The 23,979-nt window shown below is 41.4% G+C and overlaps 1 protein-coding gene across 1 annotated transcript; it reads left to right on the forward strand.

Moving 5' to 3' along the window:
* Positions 1-837: 837 nt before the first annotated feature.
* Positions 838-23,725, forward strand: LPL (lipoprotein lipase). Its single transcript, XM_012785080.2, has 10 exons — positions 838-1,138; positions 8,243-8,403; positions 10,222-10,401; positions 11,809-11,920; positions 12,650-12,883; positions 14,113-14,355; positions 17,432-17,552; positions 18,806-18,988; positions 19,991-20,095; positions 22,184-23,725. Coding segments are annotated over exons 1-10 (1,425 nt in total). The 5' UTR covers positions 838-1,053; the 3' UTR covers positions 22,185-23,725.
* The last annotated feature ends 254 nt before the right edge of the window (positions 23,726-23,979 follow it).

Consider the following 23,979-nt stretch of genomic DNA (forward strand, 5'->3'; position numbering starts at 1 on the left):
TTTAGTATATTTACAGAGTTGTGAAATATCATAACATCATTTTAGAACATTTTCATGACCCCTTCCCCAAATCTCCCTATTCTTTCCCTCCCCTATCCTCAGCCCCAGGCAACTGCTGATCTACTTTCTGTCTCTATAGACTTGCCTATTTGTGGACATTTTAAACGGAATCATACAATAAGTGTCTTTTGTGACTGTCTTCCTTTCACTCATCATAACTCAATGCACTTTTAAATTATCTGACCTCCATGTCTTGCCTCTGAAGATCAAATGTGACTCTTGCATTCCTTAGTGAGTTTGAGGATTGAGTATAATTTGCACGAGGCAAAAATTAGAAACTAGTTAGAGCAAGTGGGCCTTTTCTCCACCGCGGAAGCTAGTGCGCTTGTTGATGTTCAAATACTCGATTGCCTTAAGCACAAAGTAGGGAGCAACGTGTGTTCTTGTACCCCTAGATTGATTTGGGGAGCACTGCAAGTTAACAAAAAGAAGTGGATTAGAGTACTGACCAAATGTAGTTTAACAGCTACACTTTCCCTCCTTGTAAAACTGGTGATTATTTAACATGAATCGATATAAGTTGAGTATTTAACATAAATCAATATAAACCTGTGTTTGGTGCTCATGGGGGGGGACCCTGGGGAGTAGATCCCTTCAGGCTAAGCAAACAGGAGCCAAGCAGAAAGCAAATTCTCCCTTCTGCCCTTTCCCCCTCTTCTCTCTACTGTTTGCTCAAATGTTTGGGAGTGAATTTAGGGCCCTCCCTCCAACTTATGATTTTATAGCCAATAGGTGATGAGATTTATTTGCATATTTCCAGTCACATAAGAAGCCGCGGAGTGGAAACAGTGTCAGACTCGATTCTTACTCCTCCTCCTCCCCCTCCTCCTCCTCCGAGGAAAACTGCCACTTCTAGCCGCCCTGCCCTCCCGTTTAAAGCGCGACTTGCCCTGCGGCGCCCCGCGGCTCCGGCCCTCCCTCTGGCTGCTTCGGCTCCGCGGGTCCATCGGTCGGTCCGCACCTGGCAGCTTCTGCAGAGAGACGCGCCCCAAGATGAGCAAAGCCCTGTTCCTGGTGGCCGTAGGTGTGTGGCTCCAGAGTCTGACCGCCTCCCGAGGAGGGGTGGCCGCCGACGACCGTAAGTTTTGCGCGCAAACTCCCCTCCACCTGCACACGCGGCCGTGGCCGCTGCCACCGTCCTGCGGATGGGAGCGAGGAAATTGGAAAGGGATGCAGTGCGCAGCGGGGGCCCCTCCAGCCCGAGCACGGCCCCGAGATGAGTCACCCTAGTGCGATCCACGAGGGGCAGGGAGGGAATCTCCCTCCGATCTTGCTGGGTCGGCGCCTGGTTCCCGCCCTGGGTTCCCGCGCTGTCCCTTCCTCTCTGGCTGCGGCCGCGTTCCGGGGCGCTCGGACCCCGCCGGGGAGGATCGGGGGTGTGAGGGGCTAGACGAAGGAGGCGGGAGCAAGGGTCCGGCTGGCGGTGATCAGCAGTGACCTCCCAGCTGGGGGTGCCCTGGAATGAAAGGCACGCGGGCCAAGGTGACCCCAGCTTGGCCCGGGCCGGCTCAGCCCCCGCCTGTGGACGCGCCGGCACACAGTGGCCCCTTCTAGGGGAACGGGCGGGGCGCGGGAAGACGTTGCTGGCATCTCGGCCGCACCAGGCACTCTCGCCCTCGGCTGACCCCCTTGCCCCGCGGTGGGAGTGGCAGTGGGGTGGGGATACAGGGGGACGCGTGGCGCGGAGTCCCAGGGACGCAGCGACCTGCGCGCGTTCCGTGCTTGGGACACTCTCCAGCTTCCAGGCTTGCACGCCCCTCTTGATGCCCATAGAGCCACGAAGGGCTGACCCTCCAGAAAACGTGGCTGCCCACTTGGGGGTTGCCAGGTCTGCACTTGGCCAGCCCAGCGGTGGCTGCGGGCAGAACCATGGTCACCACCAGGGCGCCGCCCGCTGGTCCGGGGCCAGGCGTGGGGGCCAGATTCGAATTTCTTTATTGCAGGGAACGTGACAGCCCAGCCCTGCCCGCTATAGAGGCAGCCTGCGTAACTTGAACCCTGGGTCAGTTTCCTATGACAGCAAATTAAACAGCAACTGAAGCGAGTCCCAAGCGGAGGCAGCGTTCCCTTTTCGCTTCCGTGGTGGAGTTGCAGTCAGGGCGGCGTCGCTCGCATGTGCTCTCTCCAGCCCGTGCGCCAGGGCTTCGATCGCGGCTGGACGTTTGTTTTATTTCGGCATTAATTCGTCAAAGACCATTTTTGTTAGGTTAAAAAAAAGTGTAGGTTCCATCAAAGCAGAATTGGATAAAAAGACAAGTATCTTTCCTATCAGATCAGTTTGAGAACACGGGAGAGTCAGTGAGAAAGCCTTGAACATCTTCTGTGTTGTGTGTTCCCCTCCACAGTGTGTAACACCGGCCAAGAGCATGGTAGGAACAACTCCTAATCCTTATTTCAGAAAGCACACCGAAGAATAAAATTTCACCATCCAGCGCGCACAGAAATGTGTCACACACTTTTTAAGTATTTGCTAGGCTAATTTAGAGGTTCAGAATCCTGTGTTGTGGGGCGAGACAGTGTCATTTGTCTGGGCTTAGTGTCCTCAACTCTAAAACGAGGACTTTGGTGATACTGAAAGGTCTCTTGAGGCCCCTCTAATTCTTAACTCTTTGATTGAAATGGGTACTCAGGTGCTTAAGTAATTTAATTGGATTTTAACCAACACATGCCTTTCCTGGCTGTAAATGTATTAAGGAAGGGTTATTTCTAAGCAGACTGGAAATGGCTCCCACTCATTCCCTCCACTTCCACTCAACTCTGTCCCTCTCATGCCTGTCCCATCACAGCGACTCTCTGCCCCTCTCTCCTCCAGATGCAGTTCATGGAGGCATGTGAGAATGACATCCAACACCTCCTCTGGGCTCTGACTTTACTTATTCTCACTTGATTCTTTCTAAGAAGAATATGAGGATAAGAGTCACTGCCCTCAGGCTCTGTGTCCTGGGAGCCACGGGCATCTCTGCGGTGGCCCCAATTAGGAAACCGGAAGAGCTGGGAGAGGGAGCACGTGGGTCAGTTCTCAGCAGCTGCAGTTCTAGTTGACTGGCTATAGTGAATTTCCAGATGAACCATCTGGGTTAAACATGATGGGAGATGAGAGCAAAATAGCAGATGTCGCTGGAGAACAGCTCAGCGAGGCAGTGATTGATTAATAGCTGTATCGAAAGGTGGGAGTCGGGTACAGGGGAAGAATTGTGATGGAAAATTTTAATTTTTTTTTTTGCAGCATATTTTTAGCTCAACCTTCTATTCTTGCTTTTTATGGAGGAGAAATTGGGCTATATAGTTTACTGCCAAACTGTCAGACTATGTCAGATTGTTCAAGAAAGTGCCTTGAAACTTAGAACATTTTACTGTTAGTTTCTTCTCTCTGATGGCTTCCTCTTCCCACATTTTTACCACAAAGGTTGCATTGCCTGCCGTGTGAAGTTGTTCTAGCCATCGAAATGATGGTTGATGATGACTTAGGATCACAAAGTACAAGGAAAGTTTTCAAGACATGAGTATCATTATATTTGAAGTCTGAATGGAGATACCAGTTGAATTGACTCATAATGTATTTTCTAACTTTTATGGCAACAACAACTTTTTAGGGATAGTTGTATTCCACTAAATATAGTTTTTCACCCCAGTGAACTAAATGTTTTTTTTTAATCAACAGAGACTTTTTAAGCTGAGAGTAAATCTTTGTCACAAGTGGTTTTTGTCACATTCTCTCTTTGCAAAAGTTGAAGGCTCTGTTAGCTTCTGAAGGAGAAATATAGGATTCCAGCTTACTCAGAGACTAAGAGTAAATTTTATTGTGAACAGTGCACGTTGGACTGTATGACTGCATATTGCTGTCTTGTGGCTATTTTAAGAATGTCTGTTTGCAGTGACATAGTTTGGATACTCAACAAATGTTAGGCCATACTAATGGAGGAAATAAATATCTATTAGGAAGGAAGGAATGGATTATCTTAGGTGGTTTTACATATGTGTGTGTGTGTGTGTGTGTGTGTAATATAACTAAAAATGAGCCTTAACTTGTGCCAACTTATTCTTTTTGCTCTTCCCAGTCTGTTCTTTCAGAATGATCAAATGCTATCTTAAGTAGTTTGGTGATTTTGACTTTTTGAATGAATACAAGAAAATGTCCCCACTGCTAATTGGCAGTAGAATACAACAAAGATGACTCAATTGGCATGGTCACTCAGTCTAATCCAGCCACCATGTTCATGGCACACAACTCTTTGGGGTGTGTGTTCATCTATGTGTTTTTCTTGGATGATGAAGTCTGTTTCTATGTAGACAAGTAGGGACAATGCTATTTTGATTCACATTAATTTAAACTTAATATATAAGTTTAAAAATGCTTTAAATACAATGAAAAGTCAGATTCTTTTGGTGAAAATTAGTGTAAGAGTTAGCACCTACATTTTAATTTAAATAGAGTTCAAGTCTTTATCCAGCCTTCACATAAATAAAACAATTGTTATCAAGGAAGGTAATCATTGGCTTCCATTGTATTAATTTGAGACAATTGGGTGTTTCCATTTCCCATTTCTATTGACAGTAAGAAAGTAATTTCAATGAGCAATACAAGAGTTTCATATTTCAATTTTTTAAAAAAATCATGATTTAAATATGTGTACATAGTGACCTTCAACCAAAATATTTCATTAACCAATGCACAAGATCCCTTTGAGTAACGATGGCTTACATTTGTTCATGCTCAGTCTAATTCAACTGGCCCATTTATTTTACATTTACCTCCAAGCCTATTTTTAAACCCTTCTTTCTAGTAGTGTGGATGTTCAGTCCTAATAGTGGAGAAAATTCAATGTAAAATTCAGGTGGTAAGTACAGAACTTGTTTTTAGTACTCACTAAAACAAATATTTTTTTTTCCTATACATTGTCTGCATTGGAATATCTGAACAGATCAATCAATTCAGTCAGGTAATGATATTGATGTTTTCCCTCGCCAAACTGACCAATTCAGTAATTCAACTTGGTTTTGGACATCCTGAGGGTCCTGCCTGAGTCAATAACTGTGACCATCAGTCTCACAGAGCAAATGAATTTCTGATAAAATCCTTAGGGGGTATGTGTGTGTGTGTGTGTGTGTGTGTGTGTGTGTGTGTGTGTGTGTGTGTTGAGAGAGAGAGATTAGAAGTAGAAATTCCAAAGAGAATTGCATTGTAATTGAGCTCTCCTAACTCATGTCGTCATATGAAAGTTAATCTTATTCATCTGATAGCTAGCTCTGATAGACCTTTAGAGTATCACCTGTTGCTTTTTTTTAGGATGCTCAATGCTTCTCCTTTTTTAAATTAATAATAATATCCCCTCTATAAATTTACCTTTCTCTAAGTGCTTTAACTTCTCTGCTTAATTTCATCTCTGTGAGTTATTACCCATGTTAACATAAATTCTTTGTCTTTGTTTACACACTCAGATTTTTAGCTATCTATTTAAGAATTTAGGGATAAAGATTATGTAGGAAACATGTTAACCTGTAACTTGGCTGGTACCCCAGATCTCCCCTTAGTGCTTAATAAGGACTTTTCTGCTGGGGACTGGTTGGCAGGTGGTACTGATGTGCTAAGTCAAATTCAGGATGAAGGCCCTTCCATTCTTTCTTTCTTCCTTCTTTCCTTCCTCTCTTTCTATCTCTCTCTCAATTCTAAGCTGTCCTTAATTTGTAAGGGATATGATAAAAGACGGTCTAGTTGGATAAATCCAGAGTCACTAATACCAGTTCCATGTATGGGAAACAATAGCTTCCCTAGTAACAGTCACATCTGTTCGTCTGCCACCCAGAAGCAATCCCAGGGTGCATTGGGACAACCACACATACTGACTGACACAGCGGCCATCTTTCTCTACTTGGTCTAAGCTGGTTGCTCCAGGGCTGATAGAAGTTTGGGAAACATTATTCATCATTAGGATGCTGGGACATCCTTGAGGGGTTGCAAATATAGATATTGTGAAAATTCTTATAAGAACACAAAGAGAAGGAAAGATTACCTAAGCGCCAATAAGATTTATGATTTCATACCTGATGTAGAATTAAAACCATCACATAGCACATAGAATGGCACTATTTTCCTGTCAAACTTAAAATGAAAAATCATTTCCTTTAAAAGTGAAATGAAAGTCTCCACATACAAGTTTGCTTGAGAATATATGAATTCCCTATTATTGTTCTTTCTAAGCTATGAACCCAAAAGAAATATGGGTTGTGGGAAATTCAAGCTGTCAGGAAACCATACGTATAATCTGATACAGGATCTACAGATTGAATAGACTTTTTTTTTTCATGGAATTATACAAAGCCTGTCTTAGTTATTTCAAAGAATATTGTAGGTTATTTAAAAACCACCACCAATACCAGAACCACTAAATTGCATAATTCGAGGGAAAAATAGACTAAAAGTAAAAGCCTCTGGAGTTGTACAAATAAATAGTCTTAAATATCAATTTGGCAAATAGTCGATAAGGGAGATTTATCTGTTAGATTGTTCAGGTGATCTCTGCTTTAGAAAGATTGATAATCGAACGTGTTAAAATAAGATTGTTGGAGAGGAGGTATGAGCTATTTGAGGTAGAAAGACGTGGGAGAGGGTGAAATTAATTTAGTTTAAAATTTTCTAAAGCACTTTCTAACAGTCAAGTTCTTTCTTAGGCACTGAAAGGAGAATTAAATTAAAAATATTCAATATTCTTTTTCCTCTATCAGGTAAATAATAAAGCTACCAGAGTGCTTTCTGGTTAGGAAAAAGGAAGGAGGACCAACATCTTCAAATAAGATGAGAGGTAGAGGGTATTCTTGGTAGATGGATGGATTCAAGTATAGTTTTCCTATATGGAAATGAAAGGAGCTTTAAAGATGAATAGTTTAGCATAGACTCTTATTTGAATAAATGATCTTAGAGTCTTTAGCTTTTGTAACAAACCTTTCCTTTTTCTCATAAATATAAAGAAATTGTCTCCTACATTTTAGGTGGTTGAGCGTTTGTGTGTGTGGTGTGTGAGATCAACTGATTGCCATATAATGAATCACTTGGCAAATAACCACGATCTTGTTCAAGGAATTTTGGAAAATAATTATTAAAAGAAAAACATGGCCAGTCCTCAGATAATTATATGCCAAGTCTGATTCAAATGCCTGCCCTTTCACTATTATATGTCATTCTTATTTTTATTCTTGGCCTGACTTTTGCAGTGTTATTTGAAATGATAGATTTTCAGATTTTGAACTGTGAACAGAGAGAACATTTAGATTAAGGAATTAGAAGTATTCCTAGCAACCTCATTTATTTATCTCCTGAAAGTCTTGCATAGCAAAATCTAAAATTTACAAATTATTGCTTTCTTATGGTATTAATAAATAGTAGGGTGTTTTTTTTTTTACTTTTTTACTTGACAAGGAAAATGATTTCTAATATAACTTCCCTTTGACTGTGTTTTGTTCTGTAAAAAGGGTCTGATTATATTTACAACAGAATTTACTTCTAGTATTCAATGTATTATGATATATACTGTCTACAAATACCCCATGAAGATTTATCAACTATTGTCCATAGTTTCAAGAGCTAGGCTCTCTTTCATTCTTTGCCCAGTTTGGGATTGACTAGGAAGAACCTAAGTGCACCCTTTCTTCAACCACCTTTGCTATAGTTTTTGAGTTTTGACTTTGTATGTAAAATTGTAATGACATAAATAGAAAAAGAAATATTTGGGGAAAGAATTAACTACAGCTCATACCTAGTCCAGGTATTTCTGAACCACCCATTAAATGATTTCTTAAAACATTTTGAATTGGTGGGAACAATTTCATACAAAATCTTCCTTGTGCTTCCAACTTTTCTTACTGCTAATATTTTTTAAATTATGCTAATGAAGAAGAAAACAACCTTCCCTCGAATAAGCCTAATTGTTTAATATTATGAGGAAAAATTCTTTTTATGTAATCAGAAATTTTAAGATGGTGAAATAATATACGAAATAAGTCTGTCTATTAACTTTGATCACCACTGAAGCATCCATCGTTCTTGCCATACATATTCGTCTCTAAAAAAACAGAAACAAAAATAGCATCAATGGTGGTTGCCTGTGACCCTAAAATATACCATTCCAACAAATAAAAATGAACAACCCTCCAGTTAACATCCTATTCCATTTTTTCTGAATTGTAGGAAGAAGAGATTTTATAGACATTGAAAGTAAATTTGCCCTAAGGACCCCTGAAGACACAGCTGAGGACACTTGCCACCTCATTCCCGGAGTAGCAGAGTCTGTGGGCAACTGTCACTTCAACCACAGCAGCAAAACCTTTGTAGTGATCCATGGCTGGACGGTAAGAGTCTCTTCTGGAAGGAACGCACTAGGGTCCACCGGGCATCCTGGCTTGCTCTAGTTGGTGGGACCACAGCCCATACTTCTGCTCATCTTCTAATAGTTTTGCTTGAAACTTGAATAAAGGCAAGTCTGGCTTGTGTGGGATCTAAAGCACCAGCTTCATGAGTACTTTCCCTAGACAGTGCCAACCTTCATTTTAATATGGGACCTGCTTCCTGTCCTTGAGCCAGCCATTCCTGGGAGGTGGGGATAGGAGGCTCTGCCCATCTGCAGAGGAGAATGTAGGTTATAGTTGTGGGGAACTGGTCACAGTCCTGCATCCTCCAGTACATCACCCGAGGGCCTTTCCTAACACAGTCTTTAAGAGTGAGGAGAGGGCTGAAGTGGAGCATGGAACTGTGGGTACTAGTGTTGGCCTTGCCATTATTGGCCTCTGTCACATGGTGAAGTCACTTATCATCTTTGGGTCTCAATTTACTGATCTGTAAACAAAGAGTTTGGGCTGGGCGCGGTGGCTCATGACTGTAATTCTAGTACTCTGGGAAGGCAAGGCAGGAGGATCGCTCAATGTCACGAGTTCGAAACCAGCCTGAACAAGAGTGAGACCCTGTCTTTACTAAAACTAGAAAGAAATTAATTGGCCAACTAAAAATATATAGGAAAAAAAATTAGCTGGGCATGGTGGCGCATGCCTGTAGTCCCAGCTACTCGGGAGGCTGAGGCAGGAGGATTGCTTGAGCCCAGGAGTTTGGGGTGGCTGTGAGCTAGGCTGATGCCACTGCACTCTAGCCCGGGAAACAGAATGAGACTCTGTCTCAAGCAAACAAACAAACAATCAAACAAACAAACAAACAAAGAGTTTGGACTAGACATGCCTAACGACCCTCTACTTCCAACATTCTCCAATTTCAAATTTCAGGAAGCTTTACTAGAGACTAGAGAGGGCGGGCTGGTCAGAGAACTGGCATGCAAGTTGATTAGCAAAGGTGAAACTGTGGTTACATTTACTTTTAAAAAATATTAATACGTTTGAGCCCAGGAGTTTGAGGTTGCAGTGAGCTATGATGACGCCACTGTGCTCTAGCTTGGGTGAGAGAATGAGACCCTGTCTCAAAAACAACAAAAACAAACAAAAGTATTAATAAATTAGTACTCTCTGTAAATATGCCACTTGGTCACTTTACATGATGTAGTTCTTGCTTAAATATTTCAGTTTGTTTTAACAATTTTCCGATCCCTAGTGAGTGGGTTGTAATCCTTTATTAGAAAGGATTTATAGAAAATAGATTGTTAAAGATATATTATGTCAGAGCTGCTGGCTGAAACAAGGAGCGACGAATGTTGCATGCTGAAGAAATGACGTCATCCTCTCTTGATCTGGAAAGGCAACGGCAAAGGGTGGCCAGCACCCCACCCACTAGGGAGGAGAAGGGGTTTGGTCCAGGACCAATTCCTCGGGGTTTTGCTCTAGGCAGATCTTCCCACTGGTTCCCCCAAAGACCCACTCGACATTCAGGCTTTAATATTATAACTTGGTAAAGTTTTACTGAATTCATAAAATATACTTTTAAAATTGAAAACATGGTAAACCCTACTCTGTCATTCCTGAGCTTACCCCATCTCTTCTTGGGCATACTCAAATTTGCCTTGGAAGGGGCAGTCGTAAGTCTCCGAACACTCTTTTGGGCTTTGATTTTTCTGCCTGAGCTAATTGCAAGTTTGTTTTCTCCATGTCGCGTAGGCGTATTGGGCTGATATATCCATGACAAGTTGTGCGTGAGTGTTTCAAGAACGCTTGTGTCTTCATCCTCTGCAGGTGACAGGCATGTATGAGAGCTGGGTGCCAAAGCTTGTGGCCGCCCTGTACAAGCGGGAACCAGACTCCAACGTCGTGGTGGTGGACTGGCTGTCCCGGGCTCAACACCATTACCCGGTGTCTGCGGGCTACACCAAGCTGGTGGGAAAGGATGTGGCCAGATTTATCAACTGGATGGAGGTGAGGTTGGGGGAGGAGGACCCTTATGTGTCCAAAACAGAGCTCTTGGCTAAAGCCAGACAGATGACTGGGCTTTCTTCCTTTTTACTTAGATGTAGGTATTTTCTGGGACAGCTCAAATCTTCCAAATGAGCATAGGTGTTATTTTACAGCCCAAAGCAGCATTTTGATAAGAATGATAATATCTGTAAAGCCAATAAATAGTCCTGCCCTGCCCTGTCCTTTGATATTTTCACAGTGATTAGATCTGCTGAGACCAAGAACTCTGTGGGCTGAACAGACAAAAGCCTGTTCTTTCAGGACAGAGGAAAGAAATGGCATGTTCTGCCGATCCTTCCCTCCCAATGGCTGGCACGGGAATGTTTTAACCCGGCTTTGACTTCTGTTAGAGTGCCAATCTCTTTGATGAAAATACTAATAGTATTTATTCTTTGGTGTGGATGATTAAGGGTGCAAATTTTTGTTAAGGGCTTGGGGGAGTGATGGAATTGAGTTGGGAGGATCACGGCAGGGAAGGTGTTGAGGATTTGAGGTGGCTGAGGGGTCCAGGGATCTGACTTAGCAGCAAGGGACCCCCTTTGGCAAACTATGCTCTGAAAAGTACCTTTGAAAAAGTATCTTGGGGTTGGAAGGAAGCTAATACTCTGACAGGGGCAAATTATTTAAACCTGATAATTAGATGGCAAAAAAATAAGCTGTATTTATTAGACTGATCATCAAAGGACAAATGTTATTTTTCTTGGGTCTTTTGCTAACCAGGCAAGTGAACTTGTGCAAATCCAATCCTCCCTGGACCTTGGGCTTCCCACCTGCTAAATGAGGAGGCTGGACCTTGTGTCTCTGATCCCTTCCCATTTTAATAGGTTCTGATTATAAGTCATTGCTCTGCTAGCCTTTAAGAATAAAGTGATATAGTATATTTACGCTTGAAGTTCTGACTTGAGGAGGGGGGACAAGGGCAATATATGTAACTTTAACATTTGTACCCCCATAATATGCCAAAAAAAAAATAAAAAATAAAATAAAATAATAAATAGTAAAAAAAAAAGTTTAGAAAAAAAGAATAAAGTGATGTAGTATATTTAGAATAGGGAATAATGGGGTAAAGTTAAATATATATTATATGTATATGTACATACATACACATATACATATAATTATAAAAATACTGTATCAGATGTTTGGAAAAACTTTCTAATTTCAATCTGCTGTTAAAGAAAAAGAAACTCTCAACACTAGACAATATGTTTCTTTCTTTTACCTGTAACACCAAATTAAAATAAGTAGAATTAATTTTCAGTATTGCCTACATTTTGAAAACAATATTTTGATTCATTTTCTTCCCTTTAGTTTTGATCTTTGGCAAAGAGCTATAAGAGCCTTTTTCCCCCTTTTTCTTTTCCAAAGGAGGAATTTAACTATCCTCTGGACAACGTCCATCTCTTGGGATACAGCCTTGGAGCCCATGCTGCTGGGATCGCAGGGAGTCTGACCAACAAGAAGGTCAACAGAATTACTGGTAAGAGAACAGTTTCATTGGTCTTATCCCAAGAGTCGAGATGGTTCTGATTCTGAAAGAAGATCAGAACAACATTTGTTAAATACACACGTGTGTGGTGTTCTTCCGGGGGGTAAGCCTGGCACTTGCTTACCTTGTTGTAGGGCTCTTGTGGGCATACGATAAAATACATAGGCTGGCTCTCACGGGCTCACCCTCTGCTGGCAACAGCACAGGTGTAAGGCAGAATTAAGCACAGGATGCCCACAGATCTCTCTGAGAAGCCTGTTTTCCTCTCCCTCTGCTCTGTGCTTTGGTAGTGTATTGCACATGCATAGTCACTTCTCGAATCACTACTAGAAAAATCAAAAGCATCAACTCCAGAGGCCGTTTGGAAAGAAGACAGTCCTCTAAGCAAAGGTTTGACATACAGAGAGGGGGAGAAAGAATCCATCACGGTTTAAAGGTCTTCTTACTAGATCCCGAGATCATTTACAAAAGGAAATCAAGCCATCCTTAGTGATAATCCCTGGATAATGCCTAGTTAAGGAGAGTCAAAATCATTTTAGAAGGAGCCAAGCTTACTTTTATAGCTCTCTTCGTAATTGAAAGATCCAATGGCTATAGAGTCGGAGCTAATGAGAATCTAAGTGGCAGCCAGTTACGTTCCAATGATAAGTAATGCCGTGCTAATATCATACTAATGCAGATTTAAAGATCTGTCTTTCCCCTCCCCCCTTCCCCATCAAGGCCTAGATCCAGCAGGACCTAACTTCGAGTATGCGGAAGCCCCCAGTCGCCTTTCTCCCGATGACGCGCATTTCGTGGACGTCTTACACACGTTCACCAGAGGGTCCCCTGGCCGCAGTATTGGGATCCAGAAACCAGTGGGGCATGTCGACATTTATCCAAATGGAGGCACTTTTCAACCGGGCTGCAACATCGGGGAAGCCATCCGTGTGATCGCGCAGAAAGGACTCGGAGGTAAATGCGATTTAGAAGTGAATTCAATGGGGGTTCTGTTCCGAACCCTTATCGACCCAGTGCCCTGCCCAGTACCACCAAAGTATGTGGGTTTTGCATATACATTTGACCAAAAATATGTTTATGAAGAATTCTGATGCGTTCGGCATGATCACCTTAGAGCCAGACAGACACTTTACCTTTTATTTATCATGTTGTAGACTACGTTGGCTACTGCGCTTGCAGTAGCAAGAGAAAGTAACGATGAGATTTAGACAGGAAAATGCCACTGACCCTGATAATGGCATTGCAAAATGCTATCTGGCTACATCTTGTCACACTTTGACTGTAGTCGCAAAGACAATGGAGTGATTTTGGATTTTATTGAAAAATGAAAGAGATGTTTAATTAGTCCAAATTTCTTTTGTTGGCCTTTTTAAGAGGTGGACAAATCAGAAGTGAGTCTTCCAAAATTCTAAGAAGAGAGAATAATGTAATATTAGCTTAATATTTACTTTAATAATCACGTTAACTTGTGTTAAATTTATGATTTCTTTTTAAGGGGCCTTTGCACACTCTATGGACATTGGGACGTACCTCCAGTCAATATGCTAATTACTTTTGTGTGCACGTTATAGAACTTACAGCATGTGTTACTATTTTCAATTGCTATAAAAACCTTGTGGTAATAAACCTGTTGTTAGGACATTGCTGATTATATCTATGGTTCATTTGATGTCAAAAGCATTAGTAGGGGCACAGTCCTCAGTTATACATATCTATGACAAAATATGATTCATTTAACTGTTAAGTCTTTTATGATGTGGTTTTTAGAATTATTGCATGTTTCTCAAAGTACCTAAAATATTAAACACCTTTAATGTAAGAGAAGAATGCTTTAGGGTTAGGGTTAGGATAATAAAAACAGGAGGAGAATGCGATGAAAGAGGAAAGTTAACCTCTACCTTAGATGTCTCTTGTTATGGTTTTATGAACATACTCGTAAATATAAGACAGCAGAAAAGTCAAAAGTTCCCCAGGAACTTGCAACTTGCACGATCTTGGACATGGGTGAGCAGGTACCACCAAGAATACCTCCTAAAAGAGGGCTCACAGTCATAGATGTGGCCTATAGCTTAGGGTCATTCTATTCTAACACCATGCCTAACCTATTTCAGACATGCAAACTGAAAACACCTATTGTAGATTTGCACAGAGTTGAAATTTCCTTGGTGCCTCTTTTTCCCCAGACGTGGACCAACTAGTGAAGTGCTCCCACGAGCGCTCCATTCATCTCTTCATCGACTCCCTGTTGAATGAAGAAAATCCGAGCAAGGCCTACCGGTGCAGTTCAAAGGAAGCCTTCGAAAAAGGGCTGTGCCTGAGTTGCAGAAAGAACCGTTGCAATAATGTGGGCTATGAGATCAACAAGGTCAGAGCCAAAAGAAGCAGCAAAATGTACCTGAAGACTCGCTCCCAGATGCCTTACAAAGGTAGGCTGGCGACTACTGGAAATGAGGAAATCTATCAGTCCTGTTTGCATCGTGCTTGATGCATCTCGTGTACTGGCTCTGTCCATTGGAACAGAGATAATGATGTGATATTACTGAACCCTGAGCCCTCGTTGTGTTTCTGTTGCTGGAGAGGGAGTTGCATTGATCCATTGTACTGATGCCCGTAGTTCCCATTGCCAGGAAGGCTCCAGTGCTCAGCCCAGGATTTGCAGCCCTGCTTGCCACCCTCCTCTGTCACTGTGACCATTACCATGAGCCAGTCTAGCAGCACTGAGCTCAGAGCCAGTTTGAAATGATCTACCTGGGGTCAGCAAACCCCAGAATTTTGACTGCGCCAAATCTAGCCTGCTACTTGCTTTTGTTAATAAAGTTTTATTAGAATAGGACCACACACATTTCATGTCCATAGTGGCAAAGGCTGCTTTCTTGCCACCACAACAGAGTCAAATAGTTGAGACAGACTCTACAGCCCACTGAGCATAAACTGTTTACACCCTGGCCCTGTACAGCAAGTTTGCCACTTCTACAGCTTGCTTTACACACAGGGAAGAGCTATCTGCATTTCTAAATAGAACTATCCCTGGGAGGCAAAAATGTACCAGATCTTCTAGGATGTTTCCATTTTGCCAAGAATTTGTTTCCCACTTGAATTTCAAGCATCTGGCTTAGAGCCAGATCTAAAGGAATGGCGGGGAAATGGGACAGCCGGTGATCAGATGTCTCTGGCAAGAGGGGACTAACTTTAGAAAGTCTGGCTAATATGGAATCCAGGTAGAAGCCCCAGGGAAGGGATGATATTAAAGAACAGTTTCCCACGGTAAAATCTATCTGCTCCAGGTGCCAGTGTGTAAGGCAATTTGTTAGAATCTGCAGAGGTGCATTTGGTGACATAGAGACTGGAGCATTTGTAGTGCAAGGAAACTTTTTAGGCAAAGAAGGAGCCCTCAATTTCCCTGGCTCTTCAGAACCAGGGAGTGTCAGGGGTAGGGGGGTAAGGAGGGGACCGAGGGACCATAATCTCAAAGACACAGACATGTCTCACCCTGCATCCAACACGTCTGTGCTCAGGGCTCCATCAGTGTCTGCTGGGTGCACCTTGCATCTCCCAGCCTCTCCTGCTCTCGCCTGTCATTGCATCATTGTGGTCTGCAAGGGCTTCGCTTTACCCCAAACCCGATTTCTGTCACCTCTTAGTGGCTGTGCCATTTTGGTGGTGGGGTTTTTTTTGTTTTTGTTTTTTGGTGTTTTTTTTTGTTTTTTTTGTTTTTGCTTAGAATCTAGCTGCTTCTTTTTATTATAAAAAGAGAGGTATCAGATTCCTCTCAGGTGCAGAACAGAGATGAGACAAGATCACTCATTCTTCTACCTACCCAGGGACATCTACATAATTGATTCTTCCTTAAGTCCCTTTTTCTCTTCAAATATTCATGTTATGTAAAATGTTGATTTTCTGGGCGCTAGCTAACGTCTCACAAGCATATAACCATTCGCCTCACTGCACATCCCATTCTTCCCTTTTCTTTCCGTGTGCCCTCTCCCTTCCCATAATGAGTTCTCAACTCTCTCTCTCAAGAGAACAGGTCACAGATGCTTCTGTGATTTGTGCTTTTCCCAGGAGTGCCATCAAACTTTAGCTTAATAAACCTCCATGGATTGAAAAAAAAAAAAAAAACCAAAAAAAAAAAAACGAGAGAGAGAAAGAGAGGTATCTAAGCAAAATAGATGTTGTCATCAGAAAGCTCTCGACAACAAAACGTATTAAAATTTTTTCTTTTGTTAGAACCAGTGCCTAAAATAGCACAGAAATATAGTTGGCCAAATTCTAAACAAGTAGTGTTAAGAAATCTATGTCCTAGCTTAAGAGACAGTACACTGAATGGACAGAAACACAAATAAGAAAAAAATCTGACCACCAGTCTAGGTACATAGGAGACAAAGCATCGCAATAACTTTTTTCCCCGTTGTCATTGTGACTGTGTTTCAGGCCTGCTGCCTTCCCCTTCCTCTCACCTCCCCCCAGTCCCATTTGCTCAGGGATTTGGGGAGAGATGGAGGGAAGAGCAGGAAGCAGATGTGGAAGTTCAAGTACCTGCTTCCAAAGCCTCTTCCTAGTACAGGACGTGCTAGGCAATGGCTTTGAGAGGCAGTCCTTGGGGCCTTGCTGATGGATGGCTCGGTGCAGTGAGTTTTATTGTGAGCCTACTGCATACCTCCTCTGTGCTCGATGATGGGAGAATTCAGAGCGCGGATACAATCCTCTGATCTGAAGGAGGTTACAGTCAGGGCGGGAGGACAGACCTGCCCATGAAACAAGAAGAAACATGGTCATTTCCAGTGACGCAGTAACAAATGCCAAATACGTTTGGTACAGATGCTAAGAGGCTAGACAGCCAAGAAGGGTAGAGTTCATGGGAAAAGAGTTTCAGCCTTTTGGTTTGGGCTCCTTCCTACCCCATTGACTGTTTGGCAATTCAGACACACTTGGGTTTTTTCCTGTTCATTAAAGCCATGCTTTCCTGAAAGATAGTAAAATTCAAGGTCTGGGCTGGGCGCGGTGGTTCATGCCTGTAATCCTAGCACTCTGGGAGGCCAAGGTGGGCGGATTGCTCAAGGTCTGGAGTTCGAAACCAGCCTGAGCAAGAGCAAGACCCCATCTCTACTATAAATAGAAAGAAATTAATTGGCCAACTAATATATATAGAAAAAGTTAGCCGGGCATGGTGGCACACGCTTGCAGTCCCACCCACTCGGGAGGCTGAGGCAGCAGGATCGCTTGAGCCCTGGAGTTTGAGGTTGCTGTGAGCTAGGCTGACGCCATGGCACTCCAGCCAGGGAAACAGAAGTGAGACTCTGACTCAAAAAAAAAAAAAATTCAAAGTCTGCATTTTCTAGGGGTGAACATTGCATGGTATAAAGAAACCGTTCTAAGCCACACTGACGATTTTGGGCGCTCGTGAGATACGTTCTGTGGTTCTGAATGGCCTGATTGTTTGGGGGTCGTGGTGGTGTTTCCATGATGATTGATCGCTGTGTGTTCCAATTTCCTCCCCTACAGTATTCCATTACCAAGTAAAGATTCACTTCTCTGGGACCGAAAGTGAAACGCACACCGACCAGGCCTTCGAGATTTCTCTGTATGGCACGGTGGCAGAGAGTGAGAACATCGCTTTCACCCTGTGAGTGGCCGCGGCGTGTGGGGTCACTGTGGCCCTGCCACTTGCCCTGGGCGCTCCTCTGAGAAACAGAAAGAGAGGGGGACACCTAGAAAACGAGAGTCTCTAGTTCAAGAAACTGGAATTTCAAAATTGAGGTCTTGGCTTTAGAGTGAGAAAAAAAATTCTTCAAATTGGCCATTTTATTTTTATTTGCTATTCATTTTTTTCTTTTGTCATTTTATGTCTGCTTATTTCTTTTTTACGATTGTTTTTGAGTAAGACAACAGTAAAATTCCCTTGAAAGTTTTGACATGAAAGAAAATGGACACACTAGTAACAGGAAACCACTCTGTCGATAGATGTATATAGAATGTGTATAGAAGTATAAGTAATAAAAAGCCCATGACAAGGTTTGCCCCTTACTATTGATCAAAGAAATAAAAAATTAAGGCAACTTTACGATATCCTTTGGTAATTACTAAATGAAGAAGTCTTTTTGAAATACCCAGTGCTAATGAGGTAAAGTACAATCACATACTACTGGGCGTATTATTCGTTGATAGAACCTTCCAGATAAGGAAGGCAGGGTGGCAGTAACCTTCCATAGCTATAAAATGTTATTACGTGGAATGAAGTAATTTTTTCCTAATATCTATGCTAAAGAAATAGTCAACAACATTTTTTTAAAAATTGAAAGTATGGCACATATATTATAGTCGTACATATAACAGCATAAATGAGAAACTCAGTATCCATCATTGAGTCAATGGTTCAATGAATTGTGGTTTATTAAGTCAAAAATATCAATCTAGCCTTTAAATAATATAATTATGGGAAACTAGGCCAAAGATGGCTAAAAGTAGAAGACGAAATATGAAGAGAACAAAGAAAGAATAGAGAATTATATGTGTACTATGATTGTGACTAAGTAAAAGCATTTCATATATCAATACAAATTGAAAAGAAATATATAAAAGTGAAAATAATGTTTCTGAATGATTGGCTTATGGCTTTTTTCTTAAGGATTATATTAAAATGTTAATAGTTCATGTTGTTAGGATAAATACTGGAATAGATTAAAGGGATATGAATATCTTTTTAAATACACCAAATGCCTTTGACTTTCATTTAGAGTATTTTATTGGACATTGTTTTGCATTTTTTAAAGTATCCCCCAAACAATAAAGCTTACTTACATCTTGGGAGGAGAAAAAGGGGGGAAAAAAGCTGATTTCCAGAGCTAACCAAATTTGTTGATTTTTTAAAAAATTCAGGCCAGAAGTTTCCACGAATAAGACATACTCCTTCCTAATTTACACGGAGGTTGATATTGGAGAACTGCTCATGCTGAAGCTGAAATGGAACAGCGATTCATACTTCAGCTGGTCAAACTGGTGGAGTAGCCCTGGCTTTGCTATTGAGAAGATCAGAGTAAAAGCAGGAGAGACACAAAAAAAGTAATTAAATTTATTTTTCTCTTTTCACTTCAAACTCACCCTAATTTCATTCCCTTGAGGAACAGTATTTCAGGAGCTCTCAATATGCAGGTGAAACTTTAGGAAGCTTTTCCTAGATAATTACACTTAGAATTTTCTTTAGGGGTATGCTTGCATTATCACAGTGGGGGAGTATGAATAATAGTATTTGTGCATTTCATGTAAGGAACACATCAGCCCTGAAGTGATCACAGGTATTCAGAGAGAGAGAGAGCCGGGATGAGAAGTCAAGAATCTTAGCATCCCACATAGCGCTATTTCTTGCAAGCACCAAAGAGTTAGGGAACAAATCTCAGAGATGTTACCTTTGGCATTCAAAGAGTCAAATCAGCCTCTTCAAGAAGGATGAGATTCCAAGATCATCCCAACCTGTCTTCCCCACCCCACCCCACATGCATCTATGAAATGAGTTGCATAGAGAGCCACAGTGGATTTAAAACTTTTCTATTAAATGTGCTGGGATTTTTGCAAACTGTCGTGTGCTATTATCATTGGTGCAAACAAGTATTCAAGTTAGGGTTGACAAATTATTTCTCCTTAGTTGTTTGCTTTGATAACCAAAAAGACAGGGTTGGACAGAAAAGGCTATGCAGAATTTTGGTTTCTCTAAGGCAGTTGAAAGCTGATTCCCTTTTAATTTTCTAATACAGAAGCCAAGAGGTGGAGAGTTGGTCTTGTATCTCTCTTGGTGAACGCCTTGTGGTGTTAGACTCCTCTAGGCTGTTTGTATGCCTGTGTGTCTAGATCGATTAACTAGCTTGTTTGCTGAACCCTGGGTTAGGCTCTCAAATAACCCTCTGCTTAGATGTGGCCTGAGTGTTACAGTTAATTATGGAAAATAATATCCAAACAATTAATCAGCATGATCATGGTGGATTTAAACAGCCCTGACCAAACTGTATGTTTTTGAACACTCGTTTCTCTTGTCCCATGTGATGTGTTCATATCCATCTTCTTCCACAGGGTGATCTTCTGTTCCAGGCAGAAAGTGTCTCATTTGCAGAAAGGAAAGGCACCTGCAGTCTTTGTGAAGTGCCACGACAAGTCCCTGAATAAAAAGTCTGGCTGGTGAGCATTCTGGGCTAAAGGTCTCTGCGCATCTGAGTTTGCATCCCGAGGGAGGCAGCTTCATGACTTCCTCTTCACCCTGTCACTAAAGGCCTGCACCCATTCTTATCTTTCTCAGTCCTTCTGCGCATGTATCAGATGGGTCCATTGCTTTTTAGCAATTCTTCCCCCTTTTTTTTTTCTCCTTTTATTTTTTCTTCTAGTCCTGACCTTCATCCAAGGTGCACCTTTTAGCTTTTATTTGATTTCTCAAACCAACCCCAAATCTTCACTTCTGCTTTTTTCTCTACTGCATCTCTGCTTCCTTTACAAATGCCGTCTGCAGCGCATGTAACATGAGTTTAGCAGTTGCCATTGTGGCTGTGGGTGCAGCTCTTCCCGGGATGTAGCCAAAGAAGTAAAACATCTCATTGTGTCAGCTGCAGCCACCCAGTCCTTGATTCTCCAAGTGCCTGCAGAGTCCAGGACAGAGAGCCAAAGGGGCAGGCCCAAGCACCCATCTGAAAACCCCCAAAGATGGGGAGCTCATGGACTGAGAATGTAGGAGACTATTATTCTCTTTTCTGTATCTCAGAACAACTCCCTGGCTCTTTCCTACCTGACCTTTAAGGCTAATCCACGTGGCAGCTGGCAGCTGAATCTTTCCAGAGCGTCAGTACTAAGTGTAGACCAAGCATGTGACCTTCCCCACTCCCCTCTCGAATTCCTGGAATATGTCGTTTTCATTCCTCCACTGGTTCCCTGCCAGATGACAAGTGCTAATGGCTTGCAGGTACAAAGGGGAGAAATATTAGATCCTGTCGTAGCAGCCAGTGACACAAGAAACGATGGGAAAGGCTGGATGCAGTTTCATCTGGAAATAGAAAAAGCAATTGCTTTTGGTTTGTCTCTTTTTGCTGGGCGCATTTATAGATAAAAGCACAGAATGAGAATCGCCTATTTGGAAAAAGTATGTTAAAGACCTTATGTGGAATATCACTACATTTTTAATCTCTACTTTATAATATAATGTATATATGTTTATTGTAAATAAATTAGGGAAAATAGGCAAAAAGAAAATAAAATCACTGTGACCCTATCACCAAGGGACAATCCCAATTAACATTTTGATTTATATTCTTTCAGACTTTATGTATACATATATAATATTTATATTTTTAAATCTTTTGTAAAATGGGATTATGGCATATATGCTTGGAATGACAAGATGAGACCACACGGATCCAAACCATTTGTGTCAGAGCACTCAAGATAAATTTGAATTGGAGAGTAGTCATTGGTATCGAGCCAGGCAAAATAACTCAGTTCTTTTCTAACTGGAGACTTTTTACTAAGTGGTTATTGCTTTGTTTTTCCTCAGATTTCCCGAGGGAATTTTACAGTTTCTTCAATTCTTAGAAAGAAACTCCTAGATGAAGTTTTAAACATGCATTTAGATTACACACAAATAACACACGTATTCTTCTCTGATCATCTACAACTTTAAATCTATATGTGAATGTAAAAACAAGACCCCCCCAAATGAGGAAGTAACTCCAGCTGTTTAGAAAGCTCTTCTGGTCATATTTATATGAGTTATAAGAATTTATTTCAGTTAGTCTAATGAGACATTCCTCATCTGCGTCTAGTATTACTGAAACAACAGATACGTAGTCAGCTTTTTAAAAAAAAATGCACCTGAACTTTATCCAGGGTAATCATGAATCGGACTGATAACCACCTGTTGTTTCCCTCCTCTGTCACTAAAATTAATCAATCAAATCAAAGACTCTCTTACATCTTCTGTTAAGTCAAGAAAAGAAGTGGAACAGGCTTTTCATTGGATAAATTTTAGAAGTAAGAAATCCTCTGTTGAAATCATTCCGCTCGGTCCTTTGAAAATGGTGATTGTTTGAGTGTCTTTCACTCCTAGGAACCTGCCACTTTCTGTGGTCCATGAACCCCATGGTCCCTGCTTCTATCTTCACAACTTTCCTTCCGAGTTTCCAGCTGAATATTTTTTCATCATCAAGATGATGGGGGAGGAGAGGGGATTATGGAAACACTAAGCTGATAATAAGTTGCCCTTCTTCCTCTGCTTTTTCTCAGAAACCGGGCAAATCTACAGAAAGAAGAACAGCACATGAATTCTGTGAAGAATGAAGTCAGTGAAGTAACCTTTCCAAAAGATGCCATGTGCTTCGGGTGTTTAAAAGTGGATTTTCCTGAGTATTAATCCCAGCTGTATCCTTGTTAGTTATTTTAGGAGACAGACTCAAAATACTAAAACGTGGCTAATTCCATTTGAGGAGAATGGTGGCCAAACAGCACATCCTCCGATGTTAAAAGACGCAGATATGAAAAGCACTGCATTTTGTCCTTTGAGAAAGAAATAATTGTTCGGGCCCATAGGAAAGTAAGACTCCTTCATGGGTTGTGTTTGGCCATGGCCTAACATTGCTTAGACCCTCCTGTTTTAATTGGAATTCTGGATTTTCTGGACTGAGGCCTTCTCAAAGTTTTCTCCAAGTCTCGATATAGAAAATTGTTTTCTGTGGCCTGAGTCAGACCCACCTTTCTTAGCAGTAGAAACGCCTGAGTTTTTGGAATGATTCTCCTCTAGCCTTTGGAAATGTGGCCCAGGAGTTAACCAGGAACATGTGACTGAGAGGGACAGAGAATGGGCTCATGAAGCGCTGAGCCTTCAAACAGTCTCCGTTGTTGGCTTGCATCAAGATAAAATTAAAGGAGATATACGATCAAGATCAATTAATTCTTTTTTTGATCAATTATTTCTTAATAGGCTTTACAGTTTAATTAATCTCTCTCTCCCCTCCTAATTTTTTTTTTTTTTTGTCTCAAGATTATATTTTAACAACGTTCTTTGGATGGGTGTTGAAAATGAGCCCGTAATCCTCAGTGGAGACATCATTTGAATGGTGCAGAAAGAAAATGATAATTTTATTATCAGTTTTTCATCAATTTGAAATCCTTCCATATCCAATAGTTACTAATCCATGTCAGGCTTATCTTACTCATGCTACAGTCATACTTTGAGTGTGTGTCTTTTGCTTTGACAGGGAAAAATGTGTTCAAGTTCAAATTCTGTGTCACGCGAGCTCCTACAAATTTCAGACAAAGCCCGTTTTTACTAAGTAAAATGGAGAAGTTTTGGGGGTATATTCATAAGCAGTGCTTTTCAACCATCGTGTACAAGTAGCCACATCAGTGCCGTGAGGGTTGCTATGTGTTTTTTTTAACAACTAATCAAGAATGAGTGAACAATTATTTATTAACTAGATCTCCTATGTTCAGAGTGCTTTTCTGTGTATAAAAGTATAAAATGATAAAGAAGTTAACTATCTCAGAAGCTATTGCTGGGAACCCAAACTGTGAACGTGTGTGGGTATCTATCTGAACACATACTCTTGCAGAAGGTGTGCAGTTATCATTCAGCATGATTTGGAAAGTAAAAGCATCGATCCAGGGATGTATCAGAACATGTTGGAGTAGAAATGGTTCCATATGTGCCAGAACTTCAGCCCTTTATCTGAGAAATACGGTCGTGTGTGTATAACATAGGACCAGTGCTTTGACTGACTCCATCAGCCTTGGAATGGATTCTCCCTAAAAATAAAATGATGTAAGATATGTCGTTGGCAGCCCCCTTTATTGCTAGCTCATTACTTTTCTGCATTTGGGTTTTGACCTAGGTTGCATTCACTTAAAAGAGTCACCAAATCAGCACATGGCACTGGGAACTCCGGCTTCTAAAGACTTTGCAATATATATATATATATATATATATATCTCAATGATGCTTTGGCTTTACAGTTTATTTATTAGCTGTAAATATGTGTGGATGTATAAAGGGAGTTTGTACATAATGGGTGGTCATTGTGGCT

Source organism: Microcebus murinus, chromosome 24 (genome assembly GCF_040939455.1).
Source record: "Microcebus murinus isolate Inina chromosome 24, M.murinus_Inina_mat1.0, whole genome shotgun sequence".
In the NCBI taxonomy this organism is placed as follows: domain Eukaryota; kingdom Metazoa; phylum Chordata; class Mammalia; order Primates; family Cheirogaleidae; genus Microcebus; species Microcebus murinus.